The sequence below is a fragment of the Narcine bancroftii genome, chromosome 2 (assembly GCF_036971445.1).
Source record: "Narcine bancroftii isolate sNarBan1 chromosome 2, sNarBan1.hap1, whole genome shotgun sequence".
NCBI classification, from domain to species: Eukaryota; Metazoa; Chordata; class Chondrichthyes; order Torpediniformes; family Narcinidae; genus Narcine; species Narcine bancroftii.
The window spans coordinates 192,929,499-192,947,430 of record NC_091470.1 but is presented as its reverse complement, the minus strand read 5'-3'; the positions used below and the strand labels follow the sequence as shown (position 1 = coordinate 192,947,430).

Sequence of the window (17,932 nt, the reverse complement as noted above, 5' to 3'; positions counted from 1 at the left end):
TTTATCTGCTGAGTTTCTCCAGCGTTATGTGTTTTTAATTCAACTGTGGTGTCTGCAGATGTTCCTGATTTACTTAGAATTATAACTTATTGGAAAAAAAATTGTACACATGTAAACAAATAAACAAATATAAAGAACTGACTGTGCAATACAGAGAGGAAAAAAGAAACACAATAAAGTGCTCAAGTGCAAGTCTTTAAACAAGTCCGAGATTGAGTTTGTCGTTGAGTCTGATGGTGGAGGGGGAACAGCTGTTCCTGAACCTGTTGGGAGCGAAACTTGTGGCCCCGAGACCTCTTTCCTGATGGCCACAGCGAGAACAGAGTGTGCGCTGGGGTGAGGTGGGATCCTGACGATCGCTGCCGCCCTGCAATGGCTGCGTTCCCTGTAGAGGTTCTCGATAGCGGGGAGGGTTTTGCCTGTGACATCTTGGGCTGTGCCCACTACAGTTAAGTGATTAGGTTTAAAATTAACTTTAAACTGTGCAGAGAAAGTCTGAAATACTAGAATGATTCCGGCAATGAAAGGGTTATCATATGAGGAACTTTTTACAGCTCTTGGCCTGGACTCAATGGAATTTAGGAGAATATCATTGAAACATTTTGAATGTTGAAAAGCGTGGACAGAGTAGATGTAAAAAGGTTGTTTCCAACAATGGGAGAGTGGCGGACAAAAGGGCACAACTTCAGGATTGAGGGCGTCTGCTTAGAACAGAGATGCAGAGGATTTCTTCAGCCAGAGGGCAGTGAATCTGTGGAATTTGTTGCCACAGGTGGTTGTGGAGGCCAGGTCATTGGGTGGATTTAAGGCAGAGATTGATAGGTTCTTGATTAGCCAGGGTGTCAAAGGTTATGGGGAGAAGGCCAGACAGTGGGGCTCAGTGGGGAATGGTTCAGCTCATGATGAAATGTTGGGCAGTCTCGATGAGCTGAATGGCCTATTTCTGCTCCTATGTCCTGTGGACTGGCTTAATCCTGACCACTGCCATTTTTGGAACATGGCTCCCAGATCCAACTGTGACCTCGTTGAATCGGAATGTCCCAAAACCAAATCAAAGTATTAGTTTTCAACAGGGAGGAAGGTTCTGGAACCCGCTTGGAATGTGGTGGTGGAACTTGGAAGTGTTTATTTCTGAAGTTGCAGTCAGATCGAGGGGGATCGGGCAGAGGTGAGGTTTGCACTGCTCCTTGTTCCCACTGCCTGTGCTCATTGGCCAGGGGTCAGGGTGACCCCTTGCTCGCCGATCTGCGGCACCCTGAGGCAACAGAGCAAAGTAACTGTGTGTGGGGCTGAGGCCACCAACTACAGTGAGGAGCTCCCTCACTACCTATACCCCAATGGTGAGGAGCTCCCTCACTACCTTCCCCCCACAGTGAGGAGCTCCCTCACTACTGTCCAATGGTGAGAAGCTCCCTCACTACCCATAACCCAAAGTGAGGAGCTCCCTCACTACCATTCACCCCAGTAAGGAGCTCCCTCACTACTGTCCACCCCCTTGGTGAGTTCCTGCACTACCTCCACCCATGGTGAGGAGCTCCCTCACTACCATTCCCCCAGTAAGGAACTCCCTCATTAGTCCTTGCACGGTGAGGAGCTCCCTCACTATCATCTTCCCCACAGTGAGGAGCTCCCTCACTACCCTCCTCAGGGTGAGGAGCTCCCTCACCACTGCTCCCCCTACTCGCACCCCCCCACCATTGTGGAGTTGTGTCCTGGGGTGGATGGGAGGAATTGAGAGAGGGGGACGGGGGTAGGAGCCGGGTGTCGGGAACTTGGTGGCACCTTGACATCCTACCGCCTCAACCCACCCGTCTTGCCAGCAGCGTGGATGGAGTTCGTGAGTGGGTACCGCGATCAGCTGATCGACTTCTCTGAGCTGCTGTTCCACTGGTACCGGAAGATGGTGACGGACCGGGCAGCCAGCGGCGAGAGCGGGGATGCGCCAGATGCATGGCGCCAGCGGCTGGAGGCTGCGGCCCAGAGCCAGCCGGCCAGCTCCTCCATCTGGAGCCTGCATGTGATCCAGAACACGCGCACTGCGCTGACAGTGGAGAACCCCGCCCAGCAGATGCACGACCGTTTCTACAATGATGACACGCTGTCAACGGGCGATCTCGCCAAGTACGTCAGCTTCATCAACCTGGAGGAGGAGGAGGAACTCGGTATGTAGAAACCTCAGAACCTCACAGCACAGAAACAGGCCCTTCAGCCCTTCGAGTCTGTGCCGAACTATCATTCTGCCTACTCCCTCAGTCCATAGGCCCCACACCCCTCCCATCCGTGGACCTGTCCAAATTTTTCTTCAGAGTTAAAATTGAGCCTGCATTCACCTTGTTCCACCCCCACCGCTCTCTGGGTGAAGACGTTCCCCCTAAACCTTTTCCCTTTCAACCTTAACCCATGTCCTCTGGTCTGTATCTCACATACCCTCAATGGGAAAAGCCGACCTACATTCACTCTGTCTCTCTCCCTCATAATTTTAAACACCTCCATCGAATCTCCCCTCATTCTTCTTCGCTCCAATGAATAAAGTCCCAACCTGTTTAATCTTTCCCTATAACTCAACTCCTGATGACCTGGTAACATCTTAGTAAATCTCTGCACTCTTTCAATCTTATTGATATCCTTCCTGTAGTTTGGTGACCAGAACTGCACTCACTGCTCCAAATTTGGCCTCACCAATGTCTTATACAATTTCACCTTAACATCCCAACTCCTGTATATGCCAAAAGCTCCCTCTGGGCCAGCACGGTTGTCATGACACTGTTATGGCGCCAGCAATCGAGACTGGGGTTCGAATCCCGTGTTGCCTGTAAGGTGTTTGTACGTTCTCCCCATGTCTGCGTGGGTTTCCTTCGGGGGCTCTGGTTTCCTCCCACCAATCAACATGTACCGGGGATTAGAGCCATAGGACATTTGGCCCTTCTAGTCTGTGTCAAAACATCATTCAGCTACTCCCACTGACCTGGCCCCATTTAATGTCCCCCCAAAGACCCCTCCCATCTATCCAATTTATTCTTAAAACTCAAGAGCGAGCCTACATTCACATCAGATGGCAGCTCGTTCCACACTCCCACCACCTTCTGAGTGAAGAACTTTCCCCTAATGTTCCCCCTAAATCTTTCCCCTTTCATCCTAAACCCACGTCCTCTTGTATTTATCTCTCCCAGTCTAAGTGGAAAGAGCCTCCTCTCATCAACTCTGTCTCTACCCCTCATCATTTTGTAAACCTCCATCGACTCTTCCCTCATTCTTCTTCACTCCAAGGAATAAAGTCCCAACCTGTTTAATCTTTCCCTTTCACTCAACTCCTGACAACCTGGTAACATCCTGGTAAATCTTCTCTGCACTCTTTCAGTCTTTCTGATATCTTTCCTGTAGTTCGGTGACCAGAACTGCACACAATACAGCAAATTTGACCTCATTAATGTCTTATACAACCTCACCATAACATCCCAACTCCTGTACTCAATACTTTGATTTATGAAGCCAAGATGCTGAAAGCTTTACAACCCTATCCACCTGTGACACAATTTTCAGGGAATTATGTATCTGAATTCCCAGAACCCTTTGTTCCTCCGCACTCCTCAGTGCCCGACCATTTACTGTACGTGTCCTACCTTGGTTTGTCCTTCCAAAATGCAACACCGCATTAAATTCCATCGGCCATTTTCACCCCATTTTTCCAGCTGGTCCACATCCCTCTGTAAGCTTTGAAAATCTTCCTCATTGTCCACAACGCCCCCAGCAAACTTGCTGATCCAATTTCCCATGTTATCATCCAGATTATTGATATAGATAACAATGGTCTCAGCACCGATCCCTGAGGCCCACCACTAGTCACAGACCTCTAGTCTGAGAAGCAACCATCCACCATTACACTCTGGCTTCTCCTGTCCAGCCAATTTCAAATATAGTTTACGACCTCTCTATGGATACCCAGTGTCTGAACCTCCTGAACCATGTGGAACCTTATCAAAGGCCTTACTAAAGTCCATGTAAGCAACATCCACAGCCTTTCCTTCATCTACCTTCTTGGTAACCTCCTCGAAAAACTAAGATTGGTTAAACACGACCTACCAAGCCATGCTGACTGTCCTTAATCAGCCCTTGACTGTCCAAATACTTATATATCCGATCTCTTTGAACACCTTCCAATAATTTCCAATAACTGATGTTGGGCTCACAGGCCTGTAATTTCCTGGTTTACTTTTGGAGCCCTTTTTAAACAACAGAACAACGTCAGCTACCCTCTGATCCTCCGGCACCTCACCTGTGACTAAGGACATTTTAAATATTTCTGCCAAGGCCCCTGCAATTTCTACACTCGTCTCCAGCATGGTCTGAGACCCGGGGGATTTATCTACCTTTATTTGCTGTAAGGCAAACTCTTCTTTAATCTCTATGTTCCTGCCCTCTTCTGCTTGGTTTCCTCCCTTCCTTATAACACTATGTCAGTTTCCTGATGCAAAAGAACTGATTAAGACTGATCCTCTTGGGGGACCAATTCTGTCCCTTTACTATTCTTTTACTCTTAACATAGCTGTCAAAACCCTTCAGGTTGACCCTTAACACTGTCTGCCAAAGTAACCTCGTGTCTTCTTTTTGCCTTCAAGCATTGAGACAAAGCGATCTCCCAGTCTGCATCCAGTCTCTCCGATGTAGATTGTAGGTCAATTGGTTGCAAAAACGTGCTGAAATGCCGGAGGATCTCAGCCGGTCTCACGGCTTCCACGGTAGACAAAGATGAATTGTCGATGTTTCGGGCCTGAGCCCTTTGTCAGGGGATGAGCAGAATGTGCCAGAAGCAGGAAATCTAGGGTAGAAACAGCAGCGCCAGCTGGGGGGGAGGGGCCCAGACCAACAAAAAGGGGCTCATTGGATATGATAAGGGGAGAGATGAGAATTGATCATGTCTATGTGAGGTGACAGGAAGGGAAGAGCCGAGCTGGTGGGGGGGGGGGGGGGGGGAAGGAGTTGGGGGTTAACGAAAGCCAGAGAAGTCAGTATTAATGCCGTCCGATTGGAGGGTGCCCAGATGGAAGACAAGGTTTTTAGATAGACACAGCATGGTAGCTGGCCCTATTGGCCCACGAGCCCATGCCGCCCAATTTACACCCATTAACCTACACCCCAGGTATGTTTCGAATGGTGGTAGGAAACCAGAGCCCCCCACCTGGGAAACCCACAAAGACACAGGGAGAACGTACCAACTCCTTAAAGGCAGCGTGGGGATTCGAATCCCGGTCCCGATCGCTGGTTCTGTAAAGCCGTTGGAATAATCATGCCGCCGCTTGTTGTTCCTTCACTTGGCGGGTGGACTCAGTCTGGCAGAGCACGCAACCAAGGACGGACATGTCAGCGAGGGAATGGGTGGCTGCTGGAGGATCCATGCTATTGCGGTGGATGGAGACCACCCAGTCCAGTCTCCCTGATGTAGAGGAGACCACTGGATACTGGAGATGATTCCACAGTTTCACTTTGAAGGAACTGTTTCGTGTTTCTCACTGATCAACTGGGCTGGTGGACCAAATGGCTCATTACCATGTACTAGATCTAAATCATTAAAATAATTAAAAATTTACAACAGCCCAATCTACCTGTGATCAGACGGCCCGCCGTCTCATTGGCCGCAGCTGATAACGTCACCCGGTGGCCACCGATCGGATGGCGTCACTGTCCTCAGTTCCTGCACTGCGAGCCGTCTGACTGACTCCTGTCACCCAGCAGCTCTCCAGCGGGACCACTTCATCCACGTGGACTGCCTCCTCTTCCTCATCGATGCAGGGGGCTGCTCCCTAGGCCTGGACTTCACGCTGAGCCACGGACCGTCCCTCACCACCAGCCAGCTGGCCATGAAGGCATATGACCTGCTGCTGCAGAGCATCGTCTTCCCCATGTGCGGCTGCAAAGCACAGAGACCCCAGTACCTCCACGTCAGAGATGAGGCCTTGCAGAGGTGGGTGTCAGAAGCCACCCGCACACCCTTCACAGGGTAGGATGGGACGCTCTATGCCTCCCGTCCCATCACACACACCCAGAGTCAGACACAGAGTGAAGCTCCATCCATACCGTCCCATCACACACTCCCGGGGACAGACACAGAATGAAACTCCTCTACACTGTCCCATCACACACTCCCGTGGTCAGAAACAGACGGGCCTGGTACAGCTGCACCAGTTTTTCTCTGATTTGTTTTCTCTCTGGGCAGGATTGTGGAACCGCTGATTTTGAATCTGGGAGTGAAAAGTGGAGTGGAGAGCTCTCAGTGCCCAGATCCAAGCAAAGTGGCTTTCCGCTCAATCACGGTCAAGGCTTGTCACGTCTGCAAGAAGCATAGCTTTGAGACAACCCTCCGGGCATGGTGAGGCCGCGGGACTGGGGCAGGGAGATGACTGGAGGAGTGGGGATGGCCTGGCCAGGGAGGGGTGTGGGGTTCTGCGAGAGTTACAATGAGACCCCGCTCAGCTGCAGGAACGGACCACGTCTGTAGCTCCCCAACCCAAACAGCTCCATATTGCCCCACCCCTCCATCCAGGACTGACCACATCCCCTCCATTTGTCCTGGCAGGGACTGACCACATTCACCCCCACCCCTCCATCCAGGACTGACCACATCCTCCCCCCCAGACTTGTCCTGGCTGGGACTGACCACATTCACCCCCACCCCTCCATCCAGGACTGATCACATCCCCCACCCCTCCATCCAGGACTGGCGACACCACCCCCAAAGTCCTGGCAGGAACTGACCAAATTCTCCCCCACCCCTCCTTCCAGGACTGACCACATCCATCCACCCCTCCATCCATGACTGACCTTGTCCCCCTCACTCCTCTATCAGGGACTAACCATGTCCTCCACCCCTCTATCCAGGACTGACCACGTCCCCCTCACACCTCTATCTGGGACTGACCATGACCATATCCCCCACCCCTCCATCCAGGGCTGACCACATCCCTCCACCCCTCCATCCAGGGCTGACCACATCCCCCCACCCCTCCATCCAGGGCTGACCACGTCCCCCTACCCCTCCATCCAGGGCTGACCACATCCCCCCACCCCTTCATTCAGGACTGACCACATCCCCCCACTTGTCCTGAGAGGGACTGACCACATTCTCCCCCACCCATCCATCCAGGACTGACCACATCTGCACACCTCCATCAAGGACAGACCATGTCCCCCCCCCCCCAGACTTGTCCTGGCTGGGACTGACCCACATCCACCCCTCCATCTAGGACTGACCACATCCCCCCACCCCTCCTTCCAGGACTGACCACATCCCCCCACACATCCATCAAGGACTGACCACGTCCCCCCCCCCAGACTTGTCCTGGCTGGGACTGACCACATTCACCCCCACCCCCTCCATCCAGGACTGATCACATCCCCCCACCCCTCCATCCAGGACTGGCGACACCACCCCCCAAAGTCCTGGCAGGAACTGACCAAATTCTCCCCCACACCCTCCTTCCAGGACTGACCACATCCATCCACCCCTCCATCCATGACTGACCATGTCCCCCTCACTCCTCTATCAGGGACTAACCATGTCCTCCACCCCTCTATCCAGGACTGACCACATCCCCACCCCTCTGTCCAGGACTGACCACGTCCCCCTCACCCCTCTATCTGGGACTGACCATATCCCCCCACCCCTCCATCCAGGGCTGACCACATCCCTCCACCCCTCCATCCAGGGCTGACCACATCCCTCCATCCAGGGCTGACCACGTCCCCTACCCCTCCATCCAGGGCTGACCACGTCCCCCTACCCCTCCATCCAGGGCTGACCACATCCCCCCACCCCTTCGTTCAGGACTGACCACATCCCCCCACTTGTCCTGAGAGGGACTGACCACATTCTCCCCCACCCCTCCATCCTGGACTGACCACATCCGCACACCTCCATCAAGGACTGACCATGTCCCCCCCCCAGACTTGTCCTGGCTGGGACTGACCACATCCACCCCTCCTTCCAGGACTGACCACACCCACCCACCCCTCCATCCAGGACTGACCATGGACCCCCTCACTCTTCTATCTGGGACTGACCATGTCCTCCACCCCTCCATCCAGGACTGACCACATTCCCCCACCCCTCTGTCCAGGACTGACCACGTCCCCCTCACCCCTCTATCTGGGACTGACCATGTCCCCCACTCCTCCATCCAGGGCTGACCAAATCCCCCCACCCCTTCATTCAGGACCGACCACATCCCCCCACTTGTCCTGGCAGGGACTGACCACATTCACCCCCACCCCTCCTTCCAGGACTGACCACATCCCCCCACACCTCCATCCAGGACTGACCACGTCCCCCTCACCCCTCTATCTGGACAGACCATGTCCCTCACCCCTCCATCCAGAACTGACCACATCCATTCACTCCACAGTGACAAATGCCAGGCAGTGCTGTACTGCTCTGTGGCCTGTCAGCGGCTGGACTGGTCGAAAACCCCCGAGGACAGCAGCCACAGATACTGGTGCCCGACACTGAAGGAGATCATGAGTCATGAGAAGCAGCTAGCTGACTTCCCCTTCACCTATACAGCAGGTAGGACTGGATGGGACGAAGTTGTGTGGTCAGCCATGAACGGCCTGAATCAACACGTTATTCATGTCCAAGACCTGGGTAGACCCCCGTGGTCAGTGTCCCAAACTCTGGCTAGAACCCCAACAGTCAGTGCCTGAGCCCCGGGTAGACCCCCACAGTCAGTGACTAAGCCCCAGGGATACCCCCACAGTCAGTGCCCGAGTCCTGGGGAGACCCCCACGGTTGGTGACCGAGCCGTGGTCAGTCAAAGCTGTGATTGGGTCGTTGATCAGGGAAGTGGGGATACAGTGTGAGCAGGGTGGGGGCTGTGGCAAGGGTCCGTGAAGGGTGAAGGGGGGGGGGGTTTCTCTCCTCCCCCAGCCTCCTGCCCTCTCCTTCAATAAGCAACACTCACTTTGACTCTCCGTCTGCTAGAGGTGACGAGCCCGACCTTTGACAGGGAGATATTCCTGATTCGTAATCGCCTCTGCTCGGTGTACTGGCTGTGTGAGAGCATGCTGATGTCGGCATCCAGGCTGTACAGCCAAAACACCTGGGTGGTGGACCGAGTTCTCGCCTTCCTCACAGGTACGCTCCTTCCTGCCTGACCTTCAGCTGAGACTGGCCTCTCCTTTCGGGGCGAGCCTCGTGTTGATGCACTATGCTGACGGGATTTCCTAACCAACTGTCTCCACCGGCCACACAATGTGCCCGCTCACCAGCCCAGGAGCATCTCCCCTGGCCTCAGGGCCTCGACCCTTGCATCTCTGTAGAAGCGGCACAACTGACCACAGGTCCTCGCCCTATCCACTGCGGTCTCACACACTGTCCCACTCCCCCCCCACACTGGTCCCGACTCCCTCCTAATGGCCCCCCACTCGCTCCCAACGGCCCCCGAATCCCTCCCACCGGCCCCCCATTTGCTCCTCCAGCCCCCAATCCTTCCCACCAGCATCCCCACGCTCCAACCAGCCCTCCACTTCCCCCCGCACTGGCCCCGAATCCTTCCCACTGGCCCCCCCACTCGCTCCCACCGGATCCCCACTCCCTCCCACCAGGCCCCCAATCACTCCCACCAACCACCACTCCCTCCCACTGACCCTCACACATTCCTTCACACCCATCCCCGGTTACACCCTGCACATTGGCCTCCTGGTCACCCTCAGTGCCTGGCAGCCTCTATGAATCATCACAAAACTGCTGCTTCTTGAAGTCCCCCTGGACTTCAAGACCCCCGCCCCCACGAACCCCCAGATCCCCCACCCCACAGACCCCCATCAGACCTGAATCTCTGGCCCCCTGGCCACCAATGCTGACACTGTCCTGTGTTATAGATGGGACCAACCCCTACTACCCGCTGAAGGAAGGAGCCCTCCTTGTCCAGGAGCTGCCCGCTGAGCCGAGCAGTATGAAGAACCCGTTCGGTGAGTACCCACGGCCACACACTCACCGACACATCAGGGCACACTCACCCACACATCAGGGCACACTCACTGACACACCAATACACACTCATCCACACACCGGTACACACTCACCCACACATCAGGGCACACTCACTAACACATCAGGGCACACTCACTGACACTCCGGGACACACTCACCAACACACCGGAACACACTCACTGACAAACCGGGGCACATTCACTGACACACCGGTACACGCTCACCCACACACTGGTACACACTCACCGACACTACGGGGCACACTCACTGACACACCAGAACACACTCACTGACACACTGGGGCACATTCACCACTGACACACCGGGGCACAATCACCTACACACCAGTACACACTCACCCATACACTCACCCACACACCAGGACACACTCACCCATTGTACTAATAATAACCACACCAGCAATGTGGGTATAAGACAGCTTTAATAAACTAATATGTACATTTCGCGGTCTTGTCTCTCTGCAAGACGAACCTAGAAGGCTAGACTGTTGCTCTGGACTGCTTTATAAACAAGGTCACCGAGATGACCCCTGGTGGCCTAATGGTGTAATTGCATATCACCAAACCCACAAACCAGGGCACACTCAATGACACACCAGTACACACTCAGCGACACACAGATACACACTAACCTGCACACAGACACACACTCACCCTCGACACTCCCTGGGCCCAGACACTCCCACTCCATAGACACTCCCACTGCATCACACCACCCCGACATGGGCCCCCTAGTGGTGTTGCACATAATCAGCACAACCCCCTCCCTCAGAGTATACAGCCCTTCCCTCGACACCATTCCCACTGTGACCTGGTTCTCTGTGAAACAACACCACTATAAATTCTCCATTTCCAGTGACATGGAAGTCGTACTACAAGTGGCGTGGACTCAGCCTCGACTCCCCAGTGGCAGTGCTGCTCACCTACTCCCTCACCATCTACCACATCATCACCCGGCTGGTGCCACAGCACTGTAAGTAACCCTCCCTCCCACATCGGGAGCCCATGCCAATCCTGTACTGCAACATAAAGTATTACTGGTGAGGCCAGGTCTGTCTCTGTATAACACTGGGGTACAGAACTGGTGGGGCCAGGTCTGTCTCTGTATAACACTGGGGTACAGAACTGGTGAGGCCAGGTCTGTCTCTGTATAACACTGGGGTACAGTACTGGTGGGGATGGGTCTGTCACTATATAACATTGGGGTACAGAACTGGTGGGGCCAGATCTGTCTCTGTATAACACTGGGGTACAGAACTGGTGGGGCCAGGTCTGTCTCTGTATAACACCGGGGTACAGTACTGGTGGGGCCGGGTCTGTCACTGTGTAACACCGTAACGTTGGGGTTAGATTTTGATTCGGACACTCCATCTTTAAGAAATCGATGGGCATTTTCTTCACATCTTAATCTCCACAGTTCCTGAACTGAATATCCTCAACAAACAGTCACTGAAAATCCACATCCTTGAAGCCAAGAAGCAATTTGATCTACGTCTGGTTTTCTGGGTGAGTCACTGAGTGCTTTATACTTCACCCCATCATACACCCTCCAACGGACACAGACATATCTCCTCCACATCATCCTATAAACACACATCCCAACGTTAAACAGAGTAAAACTCCCTTTCTACGATTCCAGACACACTGCCTGGGTCAGACACAGAGTGAAGCTCCCTCCACACCAACCCATCACACACTCCTGGGGTCAGACACAGAGTGAAGCTCCCTCTGCACCATCCCATCACACACTCCCGGGGTCAGACACAGAGTAAAGCTCCCTCCACACCACCCAATTGGACTGGAGAGAATTTCTGTTTGGATTCCATATGGAGGTGTGGGCAGGCAAGTGTGAGTTGGTGTGTCGGTGAGGGGACATGCTGCCTTGAATTAATTGCCAGGATTTTCACCACAGGAGCTCGCTGTCCTCCTCCCGCACATCACCTTCGAGATCCACTTTGTTGGAGACGGTCTGCCGTTGGAAATCGATGAACAGCAGTTCAACCTGCAGTGGAAGGTGGGAGGCTAGCGGTGAGGGGACAGCTTCCGAGAAGCCCCGAGCTAGGAGGGGCTGAGATTAAGGGGCGCTGGGCTCAGGAACCCTGCTGGGGCAGGTGGTGGGCACATGGTGACGGTCCTTGGGAGCTGGGCGTGAGGGGAGTCAGGAGGGAGGGGTGATGGTCGGGAAGGAGGGGGGTAGGGATTCGGCAGGTGAGGGGTAGAAATGGGGGAGAAGGTGTGGAGGGGGAAGGGAGCAGGACGGTGGGGGGGGGGGTTCAGGGAGGATTAGAGGAAAGGGCGGGTGTGCAGGGCAGGGTGGCCAGGCTTCCAGGATGCAGATGAGGAGGTGATTGCAGGTGGGAGTGGTTAATTTTGGGGGAGGGGAGGGGAGTCACTGATGGAAGCACGACCCTCCCCATGCCTGGGTGGCCAGATCTCACTGCTTTTCTCTATCCCCCACTCCTGCCCTGCCCTCCTCTCCACACCCCCCTCCCCTACTCCCTCCCCTCTCCCCTCTTCCCTCATCCCCTCCCCACATGATCCCCATCCCCATCCCATCCCTTCCCTTCCCCTCCCCTCCATCCTTCACCTCCCTTTATCCCCTCTCCCTCCACTTTCCCTCTCCCCTCTCCCCTCCTTCCCTCCACTCCTCCTCCCTCTCTCACTTCCCTTCCATCACCTTCCTCACCCTCTCCCCTCCCCTCTCCACCCCCTCCCTCACATCCCCTTCCCCTCCCTCCCTTCCCTATCCCCTCTCCCCTCCACCTTCCCTCTCCTTTTTCCTCCCCATTACTCACCCCCATCCCCACCCCCTTCCTTCTATCCCCTCCCACCCCCTCCCCTCCCCAGACCAGCCAGGTGAGTGTGGGGACCCGCACCTACGGGGGTGAGAAGATTGCTCGGCCCAACATCCGCATCAAGGTGTGTGCCAAACCGTACCACATGAAGCAGGGAGCCAAGGCTGACCTGGTCGTCGGTGAGTGGGCCCTGAGCCCCTGGCACACCTAGACATCCCCCTCATTCCATCCCCCCCCCCCTGAGCCCCCCTCTCCCTCAACCCTCACCATATCACAGTGAGCCAAGGACAATCTGATCATTGTTCTGACCCCCGACTACCAACATGCCCCCATAACCCTTCCCCACCCCCTCACATGCAACATCCCCACCCCTCCTCAATCCCCCTCGACACCCGCACTCCCACCATCCCCCCACACCACCCCCTCATCCCCCACTACCCCACCACCCCTCAACACCTGTACTCCAACACCTCCTCAGCCCCCCACAGCACACCCTCACCACCCCCTCATCCTCACCCCACCACCCCTCAATACCCACACTCCCACACTGACCCCTCACCCCCAACACCGTCCCCACACTGCCCCTCAACACCCACAGTCCCACACCACCCCCTCACCCCCCCACACTGCCTCTCAACACCCCCATCCTCCACACAACTCCCTCATCCCCCCCACACTGCCCCTCGACACCCAGTCCCACACCAGCCCCCCCATACTGCCTCTCGATGCCCCATGCCTGTCTCCACCCCCTCACCACCCACCCCCCCACACTGCCCCTCGACACCTGCAGTCCCACACCACCCCCTCACTCCCCTGTGGTGTTGAGAAGAGTATCAGGTTCAGTGGGTTCACACAGAGACAAGTCTAGACACAAATATCACAATCACACGTAACTTTATGAACACACGGGAAACAAGCGGGGGAGAACGTGAAATGGTTCTTGATCACTATTTCACAGAAGTGATGATACAGACGTTCACCTCGGCCCTTGGATAGACTCCAACAATAGTGAACCTCCATTCAACACACTCACACACAATCCAAACAAGGACTCCTGCACCCGGTCCCCTGACTAACGGGGGTGCTGCTCTCTGCAAGTATTGATCTATCACAGTATCACAGATCAGCTTCAGTGTGGTGTACACCTCACCCGCGACCCTTCCAGTGACATCCACAGTAGTGAGCTGGCATCGAGCGATGTCAGGGGCTTGGACCACGAGGCAGGGAGAGAGAATGTGCTGTGTGTTGGTGTTATATACAGTGTTAATCTGTGCTTCTAGCCAGTATTGACCTGAGGTGATTTAAATTAGCCAAAGGCAAGGTATGCACTAATGGATGGATGGAGTCCAACCTTGACTGGCGGGTGATGTGACTTCTAAGTAAGTTTCAGATGGAGAAGGACATGTGACTGCCTACAATGCACACATTCCAGACAGACAGGGAGGCCACATTTTCTCCACACACAACACTCTCTCACCACCACCCCCCTCTATCAACCCTCTCTCCCCTTGACACCCGCACTCTCACCCAACCTCCCACCTCCTCGATGAAACACCCCCAGCCCTGCCTCCTCTCACCCTCCTCACCCAGCCATGCCAAAGCCCCTGCCCCTTTCCCTGCCGCACCCACCATCTCCCCACTGGGCAGGAGCCAACACAGTCTCTGTTTTGCAGGTTTCAACGCTGGGTTCGGCCTCAGTGAGACGTGGCTACGGTCCCTGCCACGGCTGCAGGTCAGGTTAGACTCCCCCACCAACATCCACCCTCACTCACCCCTCACCTCCCCACACCCCTAACCCCCTCCCACCCTTCACCTCCCTTCACTCCACCCCTCATCCCTCCCTTCACCTCATCACCCCCTCCTGGCCCTCAACCCCTCCTACCCTTCACCTCCTTTCACTCAACTCCTTACCCCTCCCTTCACCCCCACCCCTTCCCACCCCTCAGCCCTTCTCACTCATCATGGACCCTCACCCCCCCAACCCCTCCCACCCCTCCAACCCCTTCTCCCCTCACTCACCCCTTCCCATCCTTCACCTCCACTCACCCCCTCCCACCCTTCACCTCCCCTCACCCACCCTCACTAAGACAGGAGATCCATACTCTGTAGGGCAGCACAATACCCGCTGAACTCTGTCCCCCTTGGGTGACACAGAGCCCCCTATCCTCTGTGAAAGAGGTGGTATGGGTGTGGAGGGGGGTGGGTGGGTGCTATTCAAAACCAGGTGTGGTCTTTATTCCCCAAAGCATAGAAGAATGAGGGGAGATTTGATCAAGGTGTTTAAAATTATGAGGGGCCTGGACAGAGTAGATGTAGGGAGGGTGAGATACAAACCAGAGGTTAAGGGTGAAAGGGGAAAGGTTTTGGGGGAACATTTTGATGCAGTGGGGGGGGGGTGGAATGAGCTGAAGGGGTGAATGCAGGCTCAATTTTAAAATTTAAGAAGAATTTGGACTGGTACATGGATGGGAGGGGCGGGTGCAGGTCAATGGGTTCAGTGCAAACTTGAAGGGCCGAAGGGCCTGTTTTTCTGTTCTGTTGTTCTGTGTGGACAGACATAGGGTTTAGAGAAGTTCCGAGGGACTCCAGCTTGGGCAGCATGGATGAGATGGGCCAAAGGGCAGTCTAATTGACATGATGTTTCCCCCCTTTCCCCTTGCAGTCCCTCAGAGTGCCAGCCTACTTCACCGAGTGCTGTGAGTACAGCTGTCTCATCGACAACCAGACCATGAGCACGGCGGCCGGAGGCTCCATCAGCAAGCCCCTCCTCAACCCCTTCCGCTCTCCCTTCCGCATCATCAGCATTGACAACAACCTCCCCTGGTGAGTCCCATCAAACACTCCTCATGTGATAACCCTTTCATTGCCGGAATCATCCTTATGAACCCCCTCTGGACCCTCTCCAACGTCAGTACATCCTTTCCTAAAGGAGAAGCCCAAAACTACTCACAATCCTCGTTATAAAGCCTCAACATCCCATCCCTGCTCTTAGATCCTATTCCCCTTGACTGAACGCCAGCATCGCATTCACCTTCTTCACCCCCAACTCAACCTGCATGTTGGCCTTCAGCCAAAGTGCACTTTCCAACCTTGTGTTTCATTTGCCACTTCCCTGCCCATTTTCCTGGTCTAAGTCCGTCTGCGGCCTCCTTGTTTCCTCTACACCACCTGCTCCTCCACCTACCTTCGAATCGTCCACAAACCTGGCCACAAAGCCTTTCGTTTCCCATCCAGATCATTAACTGACCGCGTCAAAAGAAGCGGCCCCCTCACTAGCCCCTGTGGAACACCCCTAGCAAATGTATTCTGACTCTCTGCTTCCTGCCAGATCCGAGGGGTTGGGTAGCTGGAGTGGGCAGCTCAGGCATAGTGGGAAGGTCGGGGCAAGGTACGCCCATCCTTGACCCCAGAGGTTAGACCTGTGGTTGGCCTGCAGTAGCGTGCATGTGTAATTTGACTTAAAGCCATGAGGTTGGAAAAGAGTCTGGCAGAGAGTTGGGATCCAAGGTGGTGCGAGGGGGACTGGAAAGGTTCAGGGTCGCGAGCAGGGCAAAGGAAGAATCAGAACAGCACAGTGGAGAAAAGGCCTCAAAATAAGATAGAACAATGTTACAGGAAGGATGTGGAAGCTGTGGAGAGGGGGCAGAGGAGATTCACCAGGATATCGCCTGGATTGGGAAACAAGTTCTAGTGAGGCAAGGTTCACAGGGCTGGGACTTTTCTCTTTGGAGCAAAGAAGAATGAGGGAGGCTGACAAGGTTCTGAGAGGCAGAGATAGGGAGGACGGCCAGCGCCTGTTTCCCAGGGCATGATCAGCAAACACCAGGGGATGTCTGTACAGAGTGAAGGGAGAGAAGTTTAGGGGAGACGTCAGGGGTAAGAGTTGTGGGTGCCGGGAATGCCTTGCCAGCGGTGGGGGTGGAGGCTGGAACACTAGGAGCATTTAAGAGACTCTCAGACAGGCACATGAATGGAAGTAAAATAGAGGGTTATGAGGTAGGGAGGGTTTAGTACTTTTTTTAGGAAAGAATATATGGGCCAGCACAACATCAAAGGCCGAAGAGCCTGTACTGTGCTGTGGTATTTTATGTTCTATGTTCTATAGAACATTTCAGCACAGTATATACTCCCGAGGTCAGACACAGAGTGAAGCTCCCTCCGCACCGTCCCATCGCACACCCTACTCACCTGGGTTAGAGGCTGATTACACCAAGGTTGTATCTGCTGTCAGGGCCTCTCTCATCCCTCTCCTCCACCTCCCTCTCTGGTGCAGGTATTGCAACTCCTATATCTTCCACTTAGTCTACAAAGTGAACCCAGTGACAAGTCGGCTACAACCTCCCTGCCCCCCGACACCACCCGTCGTGCCCCTGGCCGCACCCCCCGTGGACGTCCTGGACATGACTCGCAGGAAGAGGGATAAGAGACGGAGCAACCTTCGCCGCAGGAAGTAACGTCCCAACATCACTGCCTTGTACAGAGAAGCGTCAATAAAGACCTTTAATGTCTGATACCCAACACGTGGGAGAAGGTGTTCCAAGCAGAGCACGCGCATTGCCACAGTTGGCGAAGCAGTTAGCACAACGTTGTTAGAATGCCAGCGGTCAAGAATGGGGTTCCATTCCCGTAAGGCGTTGGTATGTTCTCTCCGTGATCTGCGTGGGTTTTGCCCGGGGGGCTCTGGTTTCCACCCACCCTTGACGCTGATGCCATTCGGTCCGCAGCCTTCCCGGTTTGACCATTCGTGTCCTCATCCACATACAAAGGGCTGCTTGTCTCAGCCTCCCCCACCTTCTCAGACAAGGTGGCCCAACACCCTCCACCCCACCACCTCAGATCCCTTTCCATGATACCCATGGCCTCTGGCGTTGGACATCTTTCTCCCCACAACAGTTTCCAATTATCTCCGCATCTATGCCCCACAGAATTCTTTACACCACAATTCATCTCACCCACTTCCCTCCACAGAAACAAGCCCACCTTCTCCAGTCTCCGCCTGTGACTGAACACCCCATCCCAGGCAACACTCTCTCCAGTCTCCACCTGCAATAGAACACCCTGCCCCAGGTACCACCCTCTCCAGTCTCCACCTGTAACTGAACACCCCGTCCCAGGCAACACCCTCTCCAGTCTCC

The 17,932-nt window shown here is 54.7% G+C and overlaps 1 protein-coding gene across 7 annotated transcripts; it reads left to right on the top strand.

The window, feature by feature from the left end:
• The first annotated feature begins 1,114 nt into the window (after positions 1 to 1,114).
• On the top strand, positions 1,115 to 17,315 carry LOC138754867 (zinc finger MYND domain-containing protein 15-like). Of its 7 annotated transcripts, none has more exons than XM_069919783.1 (14): positions 1,115 to 1,168; positions 1,824 to 2,162; positions 5,728 to 5,959; positions 6,212 to 6,364; positions 8,397 to 8,557; positions 8,972 to 9,124; positions 9,871 to 9,960; positions 10,859 to 10,975; positions 11,420 to 11,508; positions 11,915 to 12,016; positions 12,850 to 12,976; positions 14,471 to 14,529; positions 15,460 to 15,620; positions 17,071 to 17,315. In XM_069919783.1, the coding sequence occupies exons 2-14, from the start codon at positions 1,829 to 1,831 to the stop codon at positions 17,249 to 17,251; spliced, it is 1,959 nt and encodes a 652-aa protein (XP_069775884.1). In that variant the 5' UTR covers positions 1,115 to 1,168; positions 1,824 to 1,828; the 3' UTR covers positions 17,252 to 17,315. The 7 variants fall into 7 exon arrangements, with proteins under 7 accessions (XP_069775884.1, XP_069775885.1, XP_069775886.1 ...); XM_069919784.1 differs by having other exon boundaries at positions 1,147 to 1,168; positions 1,821 to 2,162; XM_069919785.1 differs by lacking the exon at positions 1,115 to 1,168 and having other exon boundaries at positions 1,175 to 2,162; positions 5,731 to 5,959.
• The last annotated feature ends 617 nt before the right edge of the window (positions 17,316 to 17,932 follow it).